Genomic DNA, 22,379 nt, shown 5'->3' with positions numbered 1-22,379 from the left:
ATAAGTACTTTCCTTTATTGCTTGCAAAAACATCTGTGGTTTCCTGCATCTACTGTGTAAATCCACTGCTGTGTTTACAACTAGCTGCTCTTGTGATCCCTTCCTCTCCAGCGGCTCACTTTCTGCTTCCTGTCTGCTCTATTTATAGGCTGGACAAGATGGGATCACTTAACAGGTAATGATGTACCACGCAGCCATGCTTTTACCAGGCGAGACACTCGGGGACCCATTAAACTCCCATTTCTAGCCTAATAGTAAATCATATCTTTGTTCAAATCATATTTTATTTTAATTTAGGAGCAGCTGCTTCAGAAACTGCACTTTTTGTTCTGAGGGCCAAACCCCCATGGGAATGAAGCTGACACAGGAAGTTAATAGGAAGCAGCAGGTACATGTTCTCTGGTATTTAAAACAGAGTATATATATATATATATATATATATATATATATATATATATATATATATATATATATATATATATTGAAAAAAACTTTTGATTTGTGTTTTAAGTTGAAATACCAAATGAATACAGGAATAAAGAGAGGCCTGTCACGCCATTGTGTTGATGTAATCTGCCTCCAGTTTTCATGAGTAGGTTGATCAAAGAAAAAGTGTGGGCAGGATAGTTAGTCAGAATGAGAAATGTTATGAAGAAAGCAAGCTGGAAAACAGTTTGTGGCTTTTTTTCCAAGAAATCAAGACACGTTACCTGAATGCGTGTTTTGTTTTGAAACTTTACTTCAACATTATGAGACGTTCACAGTCTCCAGGCCTCCATTGTCCATGTGAGGCCTAACGCGTAACTTTAAAAAATTCTGACAAGTCCTTTTTAATTTCAATAGCAGTATCTGACATCCTGTTATCTCACATGAGAGTTCTTTAAAACATTTTAAACAAACATCCGTCTATAATAGGCCATTTCAGCCACAATGGTCACGTTGAAAGGAAGTTCAAGCAGTCAGTTTCACCTCAGCGACACTATGTAGAGCAGGCAGTATGTTTACGAGGAATTAGCAATTTAGAGGTGTGAAAGGATAGTGTCACAGCCAAGGCTGGTGAATGACAGGAAGCAGACTCAGAGACACAAGCTGCCGTTTAAAGGTGCAGTTGAAGCACAAAGAAAAAAGCACAAGGGCCAAACAAAAGGTTTAGACACAACTATAATACAAATACTTTACTATCAGGCTGGGCATTAGCCTTCACTCACAGTCTCACTGACACAGTCCATACCCTACCAAAATCTCTTCCTCCCACAAAGACTCCCAACTATACACCTATGCCTGGAGCCTAATTAATCATCAAATGTTCAATTATTCACTCCTGCCACAATCTCACGTGGAGTTGGCAGGGAGAGATTAACTCATTCCCTGCCAACTCAACACAACAATGTGCAGGGCCTCTGCCCTGCCACAAGAGGTCCTGGTACAGTATATGCAAACATGTCTGACGTGTATGCTGTGATTTGGAAGACTCATTAACTGAGCCTGGGTTCTCTGTGCAGCAAACAATGAACCCCTGTATACCAAGTTCAGCCAGGTCCAGGGATGGAGGCCTTAGATTTCTTTATCGATTGTGAGACAAAGTCTTCTTGTCATCTTTAACTGTGTTCAAAACATTTCTATACTTAATGACATCCGTAACAGGAAAGATGCTAACTCAATGACCATGGTATTGTCACCACTAATTTTATTTATGACTACAGGAAAACCCCGGTAAGTATATTGTAATGCACTATTAACCTTATTCTCTTTCTCTTTTCCTTTGCACAGGTCATTTTTTTGATTCCGTTGGACCACCCCAAACCACACACAGATGAACAGGAACCACCATACAGGTGAGTAAAATTCTCCCAATGTTTATTACAGTATAAAATAATTAACACAGTTTACATATAGCAGTATTGAATAATAAACCCATTATAGTAATAGTAAATGTATTTTCCAGATTCACAGCATGTAACCAGACACACTACAAACCTAGCCCTCCCAATTAGCACGCAATATCTCGATGCCCCAATGTACTACTCTAACAGCAATATCTTTATTACCAGCCCCCTCCTAAGGTAACATACATTAGCACCCTGTAAAGAAAACAAGGTCTAATATTTTCTTAATTTATTGAAACATGATTGAAAATTACTAGACGCAACTAACAATTTCAAATCACAGTAATCATGTTTTATTATCAACTGTGACGAAAATATAATGAGTTTTGGTTGTAAATCTCTCTCCTGACCTGTGAGGGCGCTAAGTAGCGAAAGGGAAAGGCTTTGGACGGGTTGGCCTGACAGTTCATTTCCTGGGTCGGAAAGTCAGTCAGCCTGGAAAAAGGCAAGACTCTGTTGCAGGAACGTATTGACCCGGAAGGTAAACAAGGTAGCAGCTGCAAGCAATAGAGTCAGCTGCAATCATTTACCAAGGGGTCATGCATGATAGCATAAAGGGGATGGAGAATCGTAACTGTTTTCCTTCACTTGGTTCAGAGAGACAAGGAACTGGAAGGACCGGGAGAGTTCCCCATTTGTATTGAAAAGAGTTCATGAGTATTTTGTTTGTTTTTGTCGCTTAGTAATTGTCTTTTGTTTTTGTAAATTCATGAGATGGCCAACACGTCTCCGGCGCTGTCGCCTTGGGCCAGCACTACCCGGAACAACACTACACCACTGTTACTGTTAAATTGTTATAACCCACTGTGGCAATGCGCCCCGCCCCTGTGTGCATTTGTGTGTTGTGTTGTATGTTGCGTGTGTTAATGTTGGTGTATAGTCATTGGTACACGGGATATAAACGGGTCTGTGTTTCACGTGTATTTAAAAAGTGTAGATTTGTATTTAGGCACGAGGAGAGCACAAATCACTTCACGTGCTGGTTAAATGTAATATGTGAGCACGGGGTGGCACAGAATTAATTCACGTGCTGGGATTCAAGTGAATAATTAATTAGTAATTGAATCCCAGCACAATAGTATATATAGACGCACATTTCATTCAGTCAGGGTTGGGTGTTCGAGAGTGGAGAACAGGTGAGAGAGAAGGAGAAATAAAAGTTTAAAATAACAATTGCTACAGCGTGCTGGAAGTGCCAGCACGGTACTTGTTTAACGTTCGTCCACTTGTTTTGTATGTTAGTGCGTTTTGTTTACCTGTTTATTTTGGCGTGTAGTGCCGTGTCCTGTTTTGTTTTGTGTTAAAACCTTTTATTTGTTAATAAACGCTGAGTGCAGCCATTGCAACCCCAAGTCTCTCTGTATTCCTTCCTGCTTCTGGTCTGACGCCACCCACTCTGGCCGTCTTTGTGACACCCACCATGAACACTACTGCACACACCTGGATTGGTGACCGTGTACTATATCATTGTGGGGCAGATAACGTGTACTATTATTTGGTCTGCAAAACATTTATTATCGTTTCCTTCCGTGCTTTACACATTGGTGTGTATTGCCAGAGGATTATTGTTTGGTCGCCAGACCAGGAGTTTTTACAAATAAGATACCCCTTTTCCAAACTGGATTACAGTTTCCTTTTGTGTGATTATTCCTGCACTGCATCACCTCTGCACCTGTTTCTAATCAGCAGCCACTTTGCCACAGACACAAATGAGAAAAAATGAACCCGAGTACCCGCTGGTTCTTGACCCCACCCAAACAATAGCCATTTATTAACCCACCCCACACTATCCCAGGTCAAGCACTTTGCATTGGTCCCACTACTAGGGTCAGCCTATCCGTGCTACCTGCATTGGCCTGTCCCTGGTCACAGTGCTTAACTTTGTGCTTAACCTAAATTAGTACACTTGCTCGTCCTAGGCATTTACTGCTTAAAATGTTTTGCAGAGACAGTGGCATTTTTCCTCTGAATTGACTAGTACATGTGAAAACTTTATTCCGTACACTTCTTCTGTCCGTCCTGTTCGGGCAGTCGGATCCGTGAGGATAAAGTCTTGCACAATATAGGCCCTACATTTAAAATCAATGTTTTAATCATGTACCTTTGATAACGTTTTCAGGTTAACGCAATACAATTTCAGTTAATACGCTTTAACTATAAACAACTAATTGTCCATTATCACACAATTAAACTTTTCTGTGCCTATGCAGGATTGGCAGTTTAAATGCAAGTATGATCTACCACTTTGAAATGTGCACAAAAAGACATTACATTTATTTTTACTTAAATATGTTTGATGTAATTTGTACAGGGATCCCTTTATATATCATACATCATGCAATCAAAGAAACTACAAAATGATATGCAAGCCATAATAGTAGTAAGGTAATTCATGTTAGATTTTGAAATGTCACATTTTTCAATTTTTGTCAGTTTTCTGTTAAGTATATGAAAACTACAAAGTGGTATGTAATTTAATATATCAACTAGCATTATTCAGCAGGTTTAAATTAAATTAAATTAAATTCTAAATTATTACGCTTGTTCCGATCAGTTAAACTGATTACCGGGATCATCTGTTTGGTACGCTGAAATCAGGATTAAGTTAGTACAGATTTGCAGGATTTTCTAGTCTGCATTTTAGTCCACTTGATGTAATTGCAATTGACCCATTGTGTCATGGTTTGTTGTTGTTAAAAGATGCTGTGTCTGCACGCCAGTCGAGCTGACAGGCTGTGATTGGCAGACTCAGCAGTTGCAGGTACAGTTGCAGGTACAGCATTGGTTGCTTTCATCGATGAAAAGTATTGATTGGCAAGTTTTGGTGGATAATAAAATCAATTTGGACCAATTGTGTCTTTGTTTAGTATTTACTGTCCAATAGATGTGAACTACGCTTATAAAAAAAGTCAAAAAGAAAAAGCCAGTACTTTCGCCGGTTGATTTTAAATTTTGATTCACAGGTGGTGCGTGACGTTCCAGCAGGCATATACTGTGTATTAATGCTCGCTCTAGCTTGAAGCTGATTGGCTGATGATACTGAATCGTTTTCTAATAGAATATAATGCACACCCTATATTATAACAACCACAAGCAGCCTGGGGTTATATCCCATGTACAGGCCCACCGAGAGGGCGGGGAGGACATGGGAAATTTCCCCGGGGCCTAATGCCTCGAAGGGGGCCCAACATCCCGAAGGGGGGCCCTGATGAAGGGGGAACTTTTTTTTATTATTTTTTTAATATATATATATATATATATATATATATATATATATATATATATATATATATATATATATATATATATATATATATATATATAATATTTTAAAACAACTAGCCCTGCGCAAGACCCTTTGCGTTCCCACCACCACATTAAAAAGAAAACCCCCCGTACTGCACACCGAGCCGATGTGCTTCTGTTGTGTAATGATTGTGTATCCAGGCGCTGTCAATCACTTCCTTTCACACACTGATTTGAACTTCCACATTTCATATTTTACTACACCAAAAAGCTGAAAAAAAGGCATAGCAATTTTATGTATTTTTTTAAAGACTTTTAAAAACTTTGAAAGAACCCTAAAGTTGCACAATATATACCACAGTATGAATTATTCTATTATTAAGATCTATAATTTGCTCAAAACAACGTGGTACAGCAGTTTGTTAGAAAAATTGTATCGTGTAAAATAAATAAAGTACTTTCTTCAGCTGGTGGTAAACACAATTAGAGAATGATCGGTTATATTGCTTAAAATACAACTATATTTACCAATACAGGCTATTAGTTAAGAGCAGAGATGAGTGGTTTATTTTTGGCACAGGATAAATAAAATAGTGTATAGCAGCACCATTAAAATGTAGTTTATGCTAAAAACGTATGTTATTTAATTTAAGTAAGTTTCCAATTAATGACTATTACACATGGAGTTTGTACAAAAAAGATATTTATTCATTTACCTAAAAAAAAAAAGTTTGAATATTGTAAATAACTTAAACATAACTACTTTGAGAAAGAGTAAACTATCCTGCTGCAGATTTTAATTGAGATATTGAAACTTCTACGTGTCGTTGACAGTTTCCTTCAAACCCATTATCATTGCTTGGTTTAGAAGCTTGGTTTAGACTACAGTATACTACAAAGTTGGATGAATGTAGTTACATTGGGGTGGGGGTGGGGTGGGGTGGGGGTGGGGGAGGGTTTCGGGGGCGGCAGCAGCACATACCGATTCTTCCCCGGGGCCCATGACGGCTCTCCTGCCCATGTACAAAATGGGCCTGTTGTATATGAGCGTAACAAAAAAATTATAGTATACTATATAGAATACTAAACCCTGTATACTGTGCACCTTGTATTTAACATGCAGTCACACTTAAAATATTTAAGAAAAATGTGTGTGTTATACTCCACAAATTACGGTATGGTAAATAAATGTTGATGCTTGTATTTTGATTGGCTGCCGTCCCAATCACAGGAATTGCATGCTAATTCGGTACAGATAACTACATGACTTTCACCAATAGGCCTGGGTTTAAATATGGCTAAAAAGTAAAGAGAAATGGTTGTCTCAGCCACGTCCACAGTGGAAAATAATAGACATTTGATAGGCATTCATTGGCAGTTTAATGGACTTATTAATCATCTTATACATATAAAATTGCTGACTCATCTCAATGCTCCTATCATTCACCAAGTATCAAAGCACCAAGAAACTTGGAAACAATTATCAAAATATGTTGGAAATCAAATATGGCCTATTACACCTATAAAAGCATGCATCTATTTTATACTTGCACTGTCTTGAAATTGTACATATTCTTATATCTCTAGATTTAGGTTAGTTTTGAAGACAAGGGGAGCAGGTGGAGTGTCAGTCTCTGATTGAGAGTGGTTAGGATTGAGGAACATAAAGGACCTTGTAAAGTTAAATAGAGGGATACATCAAAGTTGATATCAATGTTGATGTAATAATTATTCCATTGACATACAACAGCATTACTATTTTTTAGTAACAAGTTCTTTTTTTGACTTATTCTAAATTAGATGTGTTTTTCACCAAAAAACCCCAACTGTTAACATTTTTACCCAACTTTTGACACAGTTCTACCACAGGAAATGCATGTCTAAGTAGGTCATGTCTGGATATTGTGAAACACAGAGATACAAATCTAAAGTTTCGCATCTGCATTCCAATTTCCATAAAAGGTAGTCATGCAAAAAATTCTGCAAACAAAACACGAGCAGTTCATCACTAAACCAGTGGAAGATGAATCCACGACTGTTTGATCAGAAGAAAACTGGTATACCATAACACTTACCTGAGTAAACACTGCCCAGAACACCATTGAACATGACACCATTGAAACTAAACAGATGAGGTTCTCGATGTTGCATTAAAAAGTCACAGATCCTCTATGTATCTTTAGTTTCACTAACTGTAGCTTTTCCAGCTTATTTTCTTTCGCCAGTTTTAGATTTCTCACATTAAGACCAGAAATACATTCATCAGTTTACAGTATGCTGGACTGCCCATCTAGGAGAAAGCATACAACAAAACCTTATACAGTGCCCTTTCTGGTCAGAAGGGAGATTTACAGCTTGAATTCCTTCACTCTCTGTCACAAACCCAGTTTCTGCTGCCAAGGTAGCTTTCTCTTGAATAGGTTTAAAATTACAACCCTACCTTTGTTTACCATTTCCCTGCCTTTTGTGATAGACATTATTATTTATTTCTTAGCTGACGCCCTTATCCAGGTCGACTTACAATTGTTACAAGATATCACATTATGTTTACATACAATTATCCATTTATACAGTTGGGTTTTTACTGGAGCAATCTAGGTAAAGTACCTTGCTCAAGGGTACGGCAGCAGTGTCCCCCACCTGGGATTGAACCCACGACCCTCCAATCAAGTCCAGAGCCCTAACCACTACTCCATACTGCTGCCCTAAAAAAACATTATTCTGGCCAATCAGTATTGCTCTGCCCTACCACCCTTCTAGAAAAGGTAGTTTTCTACCCTGTACAGTAGGGTCTGTCTTGTTTTCTATTGACATTTCCATTATGCAGTACCAGTTTGCACTTAATGATGTCACAGGTCTATGTGGTGGTCAATATGGTTGCATCTCTCACTATTTCAAGAAATATTTCAGAAATTTCAAATTTTTAGAAATTTCAATTCCTAGCTACGCCCCTGATTGAGAATCCATTCCCAGCACAAAAGGCTTGTGCTAGGGAGCTGACGTCACTGCCCTGTGACTTTTGCTAGTGCATTGCTGCCACACGTGAACAACTTGTTGGTTAAAGTAAAACCTGCTTCAGCAACTAGATATTTAATTTGCTTTGTATTATTGTGCAATACGTGTGTATATGATAACAGTACGATATTAATGCTTTGTTTTTAATTGTTTTTATATTGTTGTTTGTGATCTGCAGTACGAAATAAAACGAACAGTAATTCTAAGTGCCTATATATATTGCAGCTAAGGCATACGCAGTTAGACAGTAAAAATGGGGAGCCAACTCCATGACCACGATGTATCCCCCGCAGTGTAGCGAGGGGCGATATAACAAGGTGTGGGTGTATATATGGGCCACATTAATGTAATGTATTTCCATGTTTTTTTTTAAATATATAGTCATCCATATTGGTTTCTGTAATGGGGAGTACCAATACTGGTATTGACACTGTCTTAGTCAGATTTTGAGGTTTCAAATTTTATTGAGTTTCCTCAGATAAAATGTATTTACATCATAATACACACATTTCAAAACAAACATAAATGCTACAGCTAATCATTTTCACAATGATAAACTCAAGACATTTATCGACCACTAGTGTTTAGAACTGTTTTGTAAACCAGAGAAGCTTGCAGAACAACAGGGCCACCTAGTGGTATAGAGTAGAAGAAGGCAATTTATTACACATAAATGAAGAAACTTTAAATATTGAGATAAGGCACCATTTATAACATAATCCACTGTTTCATTATCTAAATATCTAAATAATATGTCATTCAAACGCTTGTTAAAGCAACTCATATTTTTCACAGAAAATTAACATTGGTGTTCATGACAAGATTTTGCATACGGTATTAGGTTAAATAAAATCCAAATTTTGGAACGTGTAATTTTAATCAATATAGATTTCACAAGACAGCTAAATTATGGTGAGATAATATTTTACAGGGTTCATGGTGATGTCACACCTCATTGTAGAGAAGTGACATCACTGCCCAAAATAAACATTTAACATACAGCAGTTAACTCAGATCACATAAACTGAACCTTGGTGGCAAGGCTTGAGTCTGCTATGTACAGTATATCTGATAATGCTTGTTTCCAAACAAAAACAAAAAATACCATTCTTATTCACTTCACAAAATTACATAGCGGTTATTAGAGTTTCTCTTTTCTGATATTACCGGTGACATATCAACATAGTCAGCTTTCCTGTTCTGTTGACAAATCTGTAAAACAAGATGATAAATGCCAGTTTAAAAAAAATAAATAAATACATTGGGAAAGATTAAATCTGACAAATCAGTCTCCCGCTATATTAAAGGGCAATAAGTAATTGTGAATGACAATTAAATCTAATTTCAGAGTAATGTCTGTCCATATTCATTAGGTCACAGATTATAATTTAAATTTAAGAAACTCATTGGCTTTTACTGCACTAGTTGAAAAAATAAATATCAAATGATAATGTTATTGAAGTCAGTCTCACCCTAGGCTAAAATAAATACATCGTATTACAGTGGAATCCCTTGGCACTCAGTAAAATGATCTTAATAGGGAGTTGGTCTTCAAATTGCAAGAGATTGACAGTGAGAGTGAAAATGGTGTCCTTATATCAAGCTGATGTCACAAACAAGGAGCCTGCACATAAAAGTAAGAGATACTTACCCTAATTACCAAGATGGCAGCTATTATGATCACAGTGCATGCTATTATACAGCCAGAGACTGCCACGAAGATCCACTCCATACTGCTTTCAATTTTAGGACAAGTCTGAATTTCTAAAAAATAAAAATGAAATTTAAAAAACATTTAAAAAACTGTCCTTTTTCACAAAATGCAGATGGTTGTTCTGATGTGGTACTAACTCATGTTTTTCTAGAATAGCCCTGTGGCTTTCAAAACTGTAAGTCAAGCTCTTGTGAAATCTTTCACCTGCCTTTTTTTTGAAAAACCTACGTACAAGATAGTAGTAATTCCCCCCCCAAAGAAATGACGTCTGCCTTTGTTTTGGAACTCTCAGTTTGGAGGCGGGGGGACCTCAAAGCCAAGGGAAAAAGTGATTTGTTAACCACAAGGATATACCACAGGCTTGCTAATGTTCCATCTAGGTATTACATACAAATTACAAAATGTGCAATAAAGTTAGTTTTTACTTTGAACAGTAATAATGAAACGAATCATATGTTCTGTTTCCATTCATAGTTACTCGCCACTCTAAAGTACAGTATCCTAACCTAACATTTAAGGGATTTTAATAGCAAAAAATGCTACCTGGTCATAATTTTAAATGTTTATTTAGAAGAATAAATGTGTATAATTGCACAACTAATCTCTGCACTTCAGTAACCCTAATAAATCAATTGCAGTCCAGCAACAATGCCCTCCTCAGTATATAGTCAGAACACAGTGACACAAAAGTGATTTATGGTGCATTGGAAGATAATTACATTTACAATTGCTTGTTTCAACAAATGTTATCTTGCAATAACTCCTTAAAGCACCTTTGCGATGAGACCCAGCACCTGCTTTGGAATGTGGTAGATTCATTTACATTCTTACCTGGAATGTAAATCACAGTTCCATTTCCCACCCTCTGTCGATACGGTGGTGGGTACATTATTTCCACCCGGCACTTGTAGATATCTGTATCGAAGCTGCTCATCCCCGATATGGTGAGGTCCACACTGTTCCTGCTTGCCTCACCCTGGCAGCTGAACAGCCCTTCTTTGGTCTCGAAGGTGGTGTTAGGAAGATGAAAAGAAGAGGCGCAGACGATGGTTTGGTCGCTGATTCCCCGGAAGAGTGTGATTCTGAACTCCTCTCCCTTCCCTGTGAAGTTGTAGTTGCATCTCAGCCTGGCTACCCCACTGTTGTTTGCTTCCACTCGGTTGGGCTGGAAAACCTCAAAGGCTGTTGAAAACAAAACACACACACACACAAAAAAAAAAAAACACTTAGTCACGGGTTTCACTCTCAGGGCTCTGAGTGACAGCAGTGACTCTGCGTAAATTACTTTCAGGTACACCAAGGGGAGGATTCAATCAAACAATACACAGTGATGCTTTATGACCCAGTCTATTTCCTAGAGGCTTAGTGCTTTTCAGACATAACAAGACATTAACATTCGATCAGACTTTAAAACACATATATACCGCACCCTTAGGGTGATTTAATATTACCATGTTACCAATAGCTCAGGCTCTGTGTTTTGTGCCCAGTTGTGGTTGGGGACCCTGTCTGGTATATTTGAATCAATTACAAAACATTTTTACTGACATTATTCAACATCACATCCTAACCGTTGAAGACCGCTTTACAAATACACTACCCTAATTTATCATTTAGCTTTAGACCTTGTTTACTTATTTGAGTGTGTGTTTCTATGAAAATAATAACACATAATTTAGAATTGTTTGAGAACAGTGGTAAGGCATTCATGACACTTTTCTGTATTTTTTTTAGTCTTCAAAAATGTCTTTAAATTCAATCTTGGGGTACATTTTCCTTAACAGAGTACTAACTTTTCTGAATGTTTTAGGTTGGCATTAAACCAGTTATCATTCATAAATAACAAGCACTGGCTGTTGCTTGATCTGTACGTATAGCAGAAATACACCCAGTAAAGTTACCAAAACAGAAATAAACAAATCAAACACAATTTAGGGGCTTGCGTGTAAACTTCAGTTTGAAAATTGTAAATGGTTTTTGTTATCAGAAAAACTAAAATTATGTTAATAATGATTTGGAGTAAATAGCCCAATATGTGTATGGTTTTATTGATTCTTTGCAATTAAATATACTGCCCTCCCCTTCTCCCAGATTGTAATAAAAATTGAGAGACCTAGTATTCCACCAGAAATACAGCACACAGAAATCTGGAAGCCATGTTAGCCTTCTTAACACTGACATGCTCAAGAAGTGGTGAAAAACATCCACCAATGCAAAAAAATACAGCCAATGTTTCCTGTTCAGACTGCTTTCCGATAAAGTCTACTGTCCATGTCATTCTATGTTTTTTTTTTTTTTTTTATATACTGGAACATTCTGAACCTGAATCATTTCAATTCTAGTTAGATCTAGATCTGGAACAGGATGATCAACCAAGTTCTGCCAAGCATTGTCCTTCTGTGTGTCAGTGGCTTGGGTATTAATAGTGCATTCACCTCAACTCCAATACACTGTGATTTTATTTGATTTCCTGCATGTGCAAAACCTGAACTCTATTAATAAACAGCATAGTATTCTGTGTGTCATCCTCAGCCTAATTCATATGATGGAATTTACAACACAGATAATGATCATTACAAGTTTTTAAAACTCCAATAAACATAACCATTATTATTAATGCATTTATTAATTTAATGTGCTTAACACCCTTTTATATAAGTTGCAGCATTTCATAGGGCTATATTGTATAATGATGATAATAATAATAATAATAATAATAATAATAATAATAATAATAATAATAATAATCCTCAGAAACACCCCTGTCATAATAGCCCACCCATTATCTTGAGATGTACACTTGCCCTATATATATATATATATATATATATATATATATATATATATATATATATAGATAGATAGATATAGTCCTTCAAATACTGCTTCCTAGCTCATCTTCTTTGCAGCTGTACAAAGCAAGGAGAACTCGCATGTTGCAGATATCAAAGTAAAATACATTAGATACTCACCATTCCCCCAGCCAATGCAGATACTGATGCATGCAATAACTTTGAAAATCATGGTGTCAATGTCTGATAGCTGTTAATGACCAACTATTTATAATTCAATGCTGTTTTGGAAATCTTCATAGTGACATCAGCAGTGGTAGGGTGTAGGAGGAAGCATATGAGATATGCCAGTAATGCTTTTTAGGTTTGGGTAACAAATGTTAATATGGTTGGTTATATTGTTCTGTTAACCACATGGAAAATGCAAATGATGAGAAATGAATGGTGCTGTATGTGCTAACATCTCGAGTGCAGCATTCAGTGCACTTGAAGTGATGGAATAGAAATGAGAAAACAGAAAATGCAGATTTAGAGGTTTTTAGTTTATGTCATCTTATTTTTTTAAAGAATGTGTCATTTTCCACTATATTTCCATTTTATTGAAGTTTTTTTAAGAAACTTTAAATATAACTATCACTTTTACAACTTTTACAACTTTTTAGAGGCATTTCTTCTCAAGTGATCTTGTGTTGTAAGTAAGTCTCTTAAATGGGAGGAATAGAACTGTACATTGCACAATGCATGCAGAACAATAACCTGTTAATTATAACATAATGTTTGGTTTCTGAATCGTAATGCTGTCTGAGGGACCAAACTTTTGATATGAAGTATTGCTTCAAAAGTGTGTCAAATAAATAGCTTTTATGAAACAGCACCACTTCCACAACCTATATCCACTTGAATATCTTACTCAGATGAAGGCACTCCCTTGTGAATATGTACCCATCCATGCTAAATGTTTCAACCGGAACAACGGCAGCACCTTACATCAAGTCTCTAATTACACTGTTCAATTGCACTGTACGTGCTGTTTCAATGTACTGTAATTGCATTGTACTGTATAAACTGTACACAACAACATGTGTAAATACAGACGCTACTACAGCCAAACATTTTATAATGAAACATGCTCATGTTTTTCTACAATAAAGACTTGGCGTCTGAGTGGCATAGACTCCACAGGATGCCTGAGGTTATATTGCAGGATTGTGACCTACTCTTCCAGGTGTACGACCTGCAACTTGAGTCACTGAGGAAGGCAGAGGACTGCAGCCTTGAATATGAGTTCATCCCTTGGGGGAAGTACCTATTTGCAGATGGGTGGAGGGTCCAATGCAAACAGGACTGAGGTCCTAAATAACTTTTAGCTGGGAAATGGGTTTTAAGCAAAAACAAATTGGTAAATAAGTCAAAATAAGCAGTACTGTTTATTGCATGAATCCTAATGTTCCTTAAATGCTTTTTCACAGTTTAAAGTTGTGTACAATATTTATAATGTAATTGCTACACTATGTAACAACATAAACACACTGTTTCATTTGAAATTGCTATTTTAGAGATTTCAAGTTGGGTTGGAGCATTCAGGATAGAATTGGTAAATGTTCTGTCTCAGTGCATGGGGAGGGACAGACCTCCCCAAGACTGCTGTTTGAGACCCACTGTTTTAGTCCAGGCAATTTGCAGGAAACCTTTTCATGCAACAAACGTCACAATTTAGATTTTAAAAATTATTTGAAAATGTCACATTCAGTTTTTTTGTATTCATTGGCTAAGACCTAAAGTACAAACAAACTACCTGGTTACATTTTCACTCCTGCATTCAGCTGGTTGTTTCACTTTCAGCCTCAAATGCATCAAGAGTATTAAAATAAGTTATGCTTTGATACGCAAATCCAATATGGATAGGCCACATGAAAGCTTTGTGAAACTGACACCCTTGGGGAATAGTTAAGAACTGATTTCTGTAGGATAAAATAAGTTCCTCTTTATTCTAAAGAACATAGTTGGACCTAGTTGATTAGGATACAGGGTCTTCTGAAAGCAGAATCTAGGCAAGCAGGGTGGGGGACAATCCTGAACATATCTGAAAGAATATGCTATTGCTTCGAAAAAAAAAACTTCCCATTGGCTGATATTCATTAAACTTTTTTTTGTTTTTTAGTTGTGTTCAGTCGTAGTAAGTTTATGGACTGATATGACCAGCATCACAGTCCAGCTACCAATGGTGTTCGGACCTAAACCCTCCTTGAAGGTGTGCTTGCATGTAAGTTTTTGTTAAAACTCGCTAAAACAAACAAGGCCCCAACTACTAGGACCACAAAAATAGGACCTATCTAAGAACCACCAGGATCCAGTCTTTTGTTGACCACAGTAGCTGCCTGGCCTGGTGCCTCTGGACAGCCTTGCTGGTAACTGCTAAATAACTGTAGACAGTAGATATGGTTAAATAAAGCAATGTGGTTGTATTACTGAGATCATGGTGAGAAAAAATGCACAGTTGTGAAGCATATTTGGTTATGCAGATCAGCAGAAGATAGCTATCTATTTTCAAGTTAAAACTGTTCTATTCTGTCAGCTATTTTCATAGGGCCGTTTTCAACTTAGAAAATATGTGGTATTATCCATTTCCAGGATGTTATAAAGAGCATTTCAGTTTGAGGTTTTCAGCGTTAGCAGAATGATGGCTTGAAGTAGCTAGTCAGCAACCTATTTCAATATGTTCACATGGTTCTGATGTGCAGAATCTGAAAAGATGCATTTTGTAGTATGTAGCCAAATAACGTATTGCTATGTGCAATGGATGTACCCAGCACTCAATTGGATGTCCCCTTATAATATATACTGCATGTATAATTTTTATTATCATCAGCAAATCTCTATAGAAAAGCTTGCATGCAAATTACTATTAGCATACTTATTCAAGGTGTACAAGGTATGTCTTAGTGCTGGGGTACTGTAATACCACTTGTATAGCATGCTCACCTTGTGTAATGTAAGCGATGAGAAATGATGACACTGTATTATACTACTAGACTCCTGTAACCCGAGTATACTGCACACCTTTTAACATACAACCCCTATTTACCATAAGCAGAACTTCTCCTAAAATGTGTAAAAGGGTGTATGTTATATTTAAAAAAATAAGGTGGAGGCATTTTAGCTTATAACAACAATTAAAATGCCACTTTGTCTAGAAGCTACTTTGCCATTGCATGTACTGTAGCTGGACGTCTGTCGCTTGAAAGCTAATTGTTACTTTTATCCCAATGGCTCTATAGGGTAGGGTAATTTCAACCGTGAGTACCATCAAATGACTTTTTTTTTTTTTTTTAATAAAATTTGGTCGTTGCCAATTATTTTTATTATTTTCTCCCCGATTTGGAAATGGTCAATTATTTTTAGGCTCAGCTCACCGCTACCACCCAAGCGCTGACTCAGGAGGGCGAAGACAAACACACTGTCCTCCGAAGCGTGTGCGGTCAGCCGAGCGCTTTTTTTCACTGAGGACTCACCATGCAGCCACCCAAGAGCTACAGCGTCGGAGGACAACGCAGCTCTCGGGCAGCTTAAAGGCAAGTCCGCAGGCGCCTGGCCAGACTACAGGGGTCGCTGGTGAGCCGAGTACACTCTGGCCGACCTAGCCCCCCGCCGCCCCCCTGGAAGCTCCCGTCCTCGGTCGGCAAAGGAATAGCCTGGACTCGAACTCGCGACGTCCAGACTATAGAGCGCATCCTGCAATCCACGCGGAGCGCCTTTACTGAATGCGCCACTCGCTCCCTTCAAATGACATTTTGAAGTTGTTTTTCTGCCCCTTTATCTTGTTAGTGGTTCTTGTTGCAATTACTCAGATATTCAGTGGGGTTTTTTTAAAACGTTTCAATCTAGTCTGGTGCTTTTCAGGAGATGCTCTTCAGTTTTAGTTGCTTTTACTACTAGGAAAACACTTTAGTTGCATCTCACGATTTCAGGTCAAGCACCTTAATGGAGACTTACCGAGAAATAGAAAAACACAGTATTTAGTGGGGCTTGCAAAGCAAGAGTCCGCACTTTAAATTTTCAACCTTCTTCTTCTTCTTCTTCTTCTTCTTCTTCTTCTTCTTCTTCTTTGGCACGCTACTCCTCTTACACCGTTTAAGCTACAAACGCCGTTCAAACTTTAAAATGTGTAGACCGGTCTGGAATAGTGTGCTTGTATACAACTTTTTGATATATTTTATACTTTTTAAACGATTAAGCTTTTTGTCCTTTTTTTGTTAATCTTCATTCACTTTAATGGAACTTTTAAAAACTCCCAGACTTCCAACATTCTATTTACTGTAAACAATGTAACTTTTGACACAAATCAGCTGACCACTTTCCCAACAAGTAAGACAAAAAGTTAGAGCATAAGGAATCTCTACTTCTCTGCTAGTCAAATCTGAAATCAAAACAGAAATAACTTTTACCAATCGAGAGATACACTTGTTTTAGTAACTGCACCAACTACATTTTCTCTTAACTTTTTATAAACAACTGACATTTTGACCACTTTCCCTAAAGCAAGCCCCACAACTTTACTTGTAAAGTTACCATCTAGTTCAGTATTGCTACCAGTAAGCTAATTTCACTTTAACAAATCAGTCATAAGTTTCTTTTCAGTCTTTCTTAAATATATATTTTTTGTTAAATGTATAGTATATTCGCCATTCCCCTGAAAATAAAAGCTATTATAATAAACTATTTCTACAAAATATTCAAAGTAAAATACAAACTTAAAATGACAAAAAGTACTGTATTTTCATTCTATGGAAAATTCCTTAGTTTATTATTATTATTATTATTATTATTATTATTATTATTATTATTATTATTATTATTAAGGGTGCAACCACCCTGAAGCATAGAATTTACACCCCACCCCCCCCCAAAAAAAAAAATGTAACAAATAATATGCAAGTCCCATGGGTATTCCAGGTATAAGGCAAGAATATGATCAGTTAGTTTGTAGGTGAAGGGAGCAAATAAAAAATACATATTCATATTTTTGTTCTAATTGTCCTTATTGTAACGTGGTTCCTCAAATACACAATAGTGCCACAGCAGCACCCTGACCATTTTAAGATTGTTTAATTTTACTGATATTGTTGATACTGATATTTTGATATGGTATATTGTAATCCATCCACACCGAACCTAACCTACAAGACCATCATCTAGGGCACTGAGGACATTCACCACAAATATGACATCCTCTTTCAGTTTTCAGTCATTGTGTCAATGCGGTTGAACTGTTACAATTGTTACTTCTAGGAAGTATTGAATAGTAAAATGGTGAGTAACTAATCACATACCAAAACGTCAGCCAAAACGTCAAATACTTCATCATAAATTTGAAGGTAAAAGTATAGGAAACTAAATCATGTAGACGTGTTTTGGCTAATGTCTAAGGACTTGTCACGTCAAGGCAAAGTTTTAAAGTATTGTGTTGGGACTAGATCACAGCATTTTTTACTGCAGTAATCCTGTACTTCAGAGTACTGTAATCTGCCAAGTGTTTAATCTGTAGTATTTTGTATTTAATCATATCCTGATGTAACTATCACTGACACTGTTATCTGCTGTATTTTGTATTTTGTCACACTTGTACTTGAACCAAAGTCATTGTATTTATCTTGTTCTTAATTGTATTATTACTTGTACTGTGATACTTGAAATGTATTTGCTTACGACTGTAAGTCGCCCTGGATAAGGGCGTCTGCTAAGAAATAAATAATAATAATAATAATAATAATTTTGCAGTTCTACCCCACAAGCCTTTGCAACCATTTTCCCCCCAGAGTGATTAAACAGTGATTAATGCATTAGCCAAAAGGCTTGTCTACTTGATTTTATAGTTGTAACTTCGTAAATATATTTTGAAGAGAAACTTATATAAAGATATAAATAAATAAACACATAAATAAATGCCTTTATTGATTAATACATAAATAAAAAACAGGGAGACAGGAGGGAAAAGAAAGCAATAGGAGCAAGCAATGTGAAAGTTAAACAACCTGTCTAAGAAAGAGGAAACCAATAGGTGGGGTTAGAGAGGAGATGTGATATTACCTTTCTTTCTATGTAATGCAAGAACACAAGACACTGAACAGTGAAAAAACCTGGAAAAAGCAGAGTAAAAGGCAATAATACGGTCCTGTCTGTGTTCTTATAAAAAGAGATTGGTTATGTGCTTTGTGACCTAATGTGGCCCAGTGTTCAGTTTCCATCCTATAAGAAAGATGCTCTCTGGAAGTGAGACACAAGCATGAGCCATCACCTTCAAGACAGAGTGGTGTTTTTTTTTTTTTTTTTAACACAGTGTAGGAAGGAAAGACAAGATTTTTCTTTATATTGAGGATAACTCGGAAGATTGGTTGACTGATTTAGAATGAACTGAAAGGTGAAATCCTGGAACCGTGTATATGACACATGACTCTTCAAGATTGCATCAAAGGTTATTTGTACATGCAGTTATAGCACTTCATTTCACCAGCATGTATCCACAACAGCACTTACACATAGCTTACTGTAAATAAATAAAGAAGTGCGGTGTTAACTGGAACAGAGAGCAAGAGAGAGGGAGAATGTGTTTCTCAGCGGAATAAACAAAGTGATGTTTAATTCATTTAGCTATTGTAGCATTGAATTGCTACCACTGCGGACAGCCAGTAGGTGTGACATTTACTTGCTGTAAAAAGTTGGGGGAGGCTGCCCTGCACACCCTAGTCTTTGTGATTCCTACACTCAAACACATGTTCTATGAACTTTACAGACAAGCATACCATGTTAGAAAAGAGATACTTGACAGACATTTATACCGATCAAACACAAATGTGGTTACAGTTTGCTGGAGGTAATGCGTTAGAAAAAAAAATACAAATAGTAAAAAAAGAAAAGCCACATAAACTTATGAACACTTTATGAGTTGGCGTCTGAAAAAATAGTAAGCGCAGGTTCTAATAGCATGATAGTGTCTGACCATACGCTCATTGAGGCTTACACTTACTCATCGCAAAATATAAATCAGACCCACATTCAAGATTTTAATCTATTTAAGTTAGCTTAACCAGTTATAATATTGGTTAATCTATAAATTGAATCTGCCTAAGTTAAAATCCATACAATTAAGTAAACCCTAAATAAAAGCCCTTCATAACAATGTTTGTTCCTTGTACACAACTGCAATTACAAGTTGAGCAACGTTGCCCCCTGCTGGGAAAAGCACCACAAACATGCTTAAAGATTAATAAGAGATTGTTATTAAATATTAAAATATTTAAACCCTGCATTAACTGTGCGAATTGTAACGGTTATCTTTTGATTACATGCATATGTTAATAGGTAATAACAAGGAATATGAATAAACGGGCTTGGTCACGCTAATGGTGACAATTAGGGGTCTGGTATTCAAATTGAGGTTTTCTTTGCTAGTTTAATATTTGACATTGAACATATTGCTGATATGCAATACTGATAATGCTAAAAAAAATACTGTATATTATGAAGAGATGTCTGTTTTTCTGTTATTTTTACAATAAGTGCACTTGGAAATTGGAGCTGGATTTGGGACACTTTTTTGGGGCCTAGTCTCGCATCATTGTGAAGTCCTACTCTACTAGGAAATACTAAAGACTCTATAGACAGGGGTGGAATCTCAGGGGACAACATGGTGGTTTGCTGAGTCTTGAAAAAACAGTAAGGCTGTTCTCTCAGGAATAAATGCTCATGTGTAATGGTTATAGTTTCTGGTACACTGTTGATGGAAATTTAAATAAACACTCAAGATAAGAAATACAGTATTAGAATCCAGGTGTGCATTGGGTTCTGTTTTTTGATGGTTTAATAGAGACCTTGTTGGTAGAGATATGCTGGATATGGTTTAGATCAATAATGTATTAATAAGGTCTACCACGCCTTGTTGAACCACTTCATTTTGTGTCAGAGCTCACTGTTTCCTGTTGTTCTGGTCTTGTTCCTCAGTTCTGATCTTGAATTTGAACATTCCCCTTGAAGCCCACAGTAGCTTAAGTTTTGTTTTCAAATTTTGTCATTTCCGTCTTAAAATGATCGTTATTCCAATAATACATTCATAAGAAGTTTAGCGTAAAGGAAATGCCTCATTAGACTTTGTAAAAAAAAAAAGAAATAAGGTTCATTTCTGGAGTAGTACTCAGATAGAAAGAAAAACTATCAAAATGAACCCAACCTATAATTCCCCATCGTTCACTTGTAATACCTGTTTGCGTATTGTTAACTGCATCACTAAAGCAGGGTCTTTTCTGGTTATATTCAGCTCACCCAGGCCAATTGGCATGTCTTGATTTTTTATTTGTGATCAATATTTCAAAAGGCACCTGTAGCAGAGTATTGTAAATATTTGTATTTAAAAGCTGGAATTATTTTGCCGTAGTTTGAATCCCTGCATTGTGTCTGGGTTCTCCTACAACAGGCAGACAAACCAGCCATGTGAGAATGACCTTTCTTCCACTGTACAACCAAGCCTGTTTAGGAGGAGCCTGGTTGTTTTTCCACTGCCGAGCCCGAGCCATGCAATTGACTTCACATGTAGATGATGGGGTATTAAGAGCTGCTGTATTTTAGTTGAGAATGGCAGATCCATGGGTTATGCTTGTGTTTTTCTTTGTTTTCATTCTTCATATATTACTGAATACAATTGAAATGAACGACGGGCTGATTACACAAAGAGGAGAAGAATGCTTCTCGGAGAGAGCAGTAATGTGGCCTGGGGCCCTCATGGCTCGGATGTGCTGTGGAAAAGGGGTAAATGTGGCTGGACTGGTGTCTGACCTGATTGGAGGGGAACTTAAAAAAAACATGAGCAGAATGTGGTCTGCCTCAAATTAACAGATTGCCACTTGTATGGAAGAGGAGCTTGTCCCTTTGTTCAGGGGTGGTTCATTTTGAAGAAGGACTGAGAGCAGCAGGCTTTTGCTTGGGTGTTGTTTTATTTTGTGTTATTGTTTGTTAAACTGTTTTGTTTAATTTGTTAAATAAAAGTGCAAAGAAAGCACTGAACTGCAATCTTCTGCCTCCTGCATCTGCCATTCCCGCCGCTAGCTGCTTTGACAGCAATACTACCCTTCCACAGCACCATAATAAAAAAAAGTCTACCTCCTTTAACAAAGCAGCCCACTTCTTTCCAAGGCACTTTTACTGGTGCTTACAGCATTAGTGAATCCTTCAACACCAAGCTATTTGATGTACGGTACAGGTCCTGTATAGGGATGTGTTCCCCCCTTATTGTTGATGAGCAAGCTGTTCTTCCCATCCCTTTTTAAGCAAGTTTGTTTAGATGGCAATGAGAATAACCTTCACAGAGCAAGTTAGCAAGACAAGCAGTTAGAGTTTGGGTTAGGGGGGCCGAAGATATTAAAACTGTTGCCCATCATCTTCCCTTTTGAGGTAAGGATCCATTGCATACATGATTGGTTTTAACTTCTATCTGAAATATTGACTTCACTGATTGTACAGAATATACAGCAGTCAGGGGACATGTGTAGAGTAAAAGTTGGTATGTTCTACACATTCTACCCTAGAATCATAAGGGGGACTCAAATGAGCCACTTTCTGCAAAGTGTAAAGCTTGTTAAACATATAACCAGTAAAGAAAAAACTAGGAAAGAGCACACACCCGCACATTAACCTCTTAACTTCTGCAGACACTGCAGATTACATTGATACAGGATA

The 22,379-nt window shown here is 37.1% G+C and overlaps 1 protein-coding gene across 1 annotated transcript; it reads right to left on the bottom strand.

Moving 5' to 3' along the window:
• Nucleotides 1-8,730: 8,730 nt before the first annotated feature.
• LOC117426713 (cytotoxic T-lymphocyte protein 4-like) lies at nucleotides 8,731-12,885 on the bottom strand. Its single transcript, XM_034044623.3, has 4 exons — nucleotides 12,834-12,885; nucleotides 10,693-11,043; nucleotides 9,799-9,911; nucleotides 8,731-9,359 (listed from the first exon to the last, which is right to left on the bottom strand). Exons 1-4 carry the CDS (start codon nucleotides 12,883-12,885, stop codon nucleotides 9,267-9,269), a joined length of 609 nt encoding a protein of 202 aa, XP_033900514.1. The 3' UTR covers nucleotides 8,731-9,266.
• Nucleotides 12,886-22,379: the final 9,494 nt, after the last annotated feature.

This window comes from Acipenser ruthenus, chromosome 11, assembly GCF_902713425.1.
Source record: "Acipenser ruthenus chromosome 11, fAciRut3.2 maternal haplotype, whole genome shotgun sequence".
NCBI classification, from domain to species: Eukaryota; Metazoa; Chordata; class Actinopteri; order Acipenseriformes; family Acipenseridae; genus Acipenser; species Acipenser ruthenus.
This window is presented reverse-complemented; position numbering and strand designations above follow the sequence as displayed.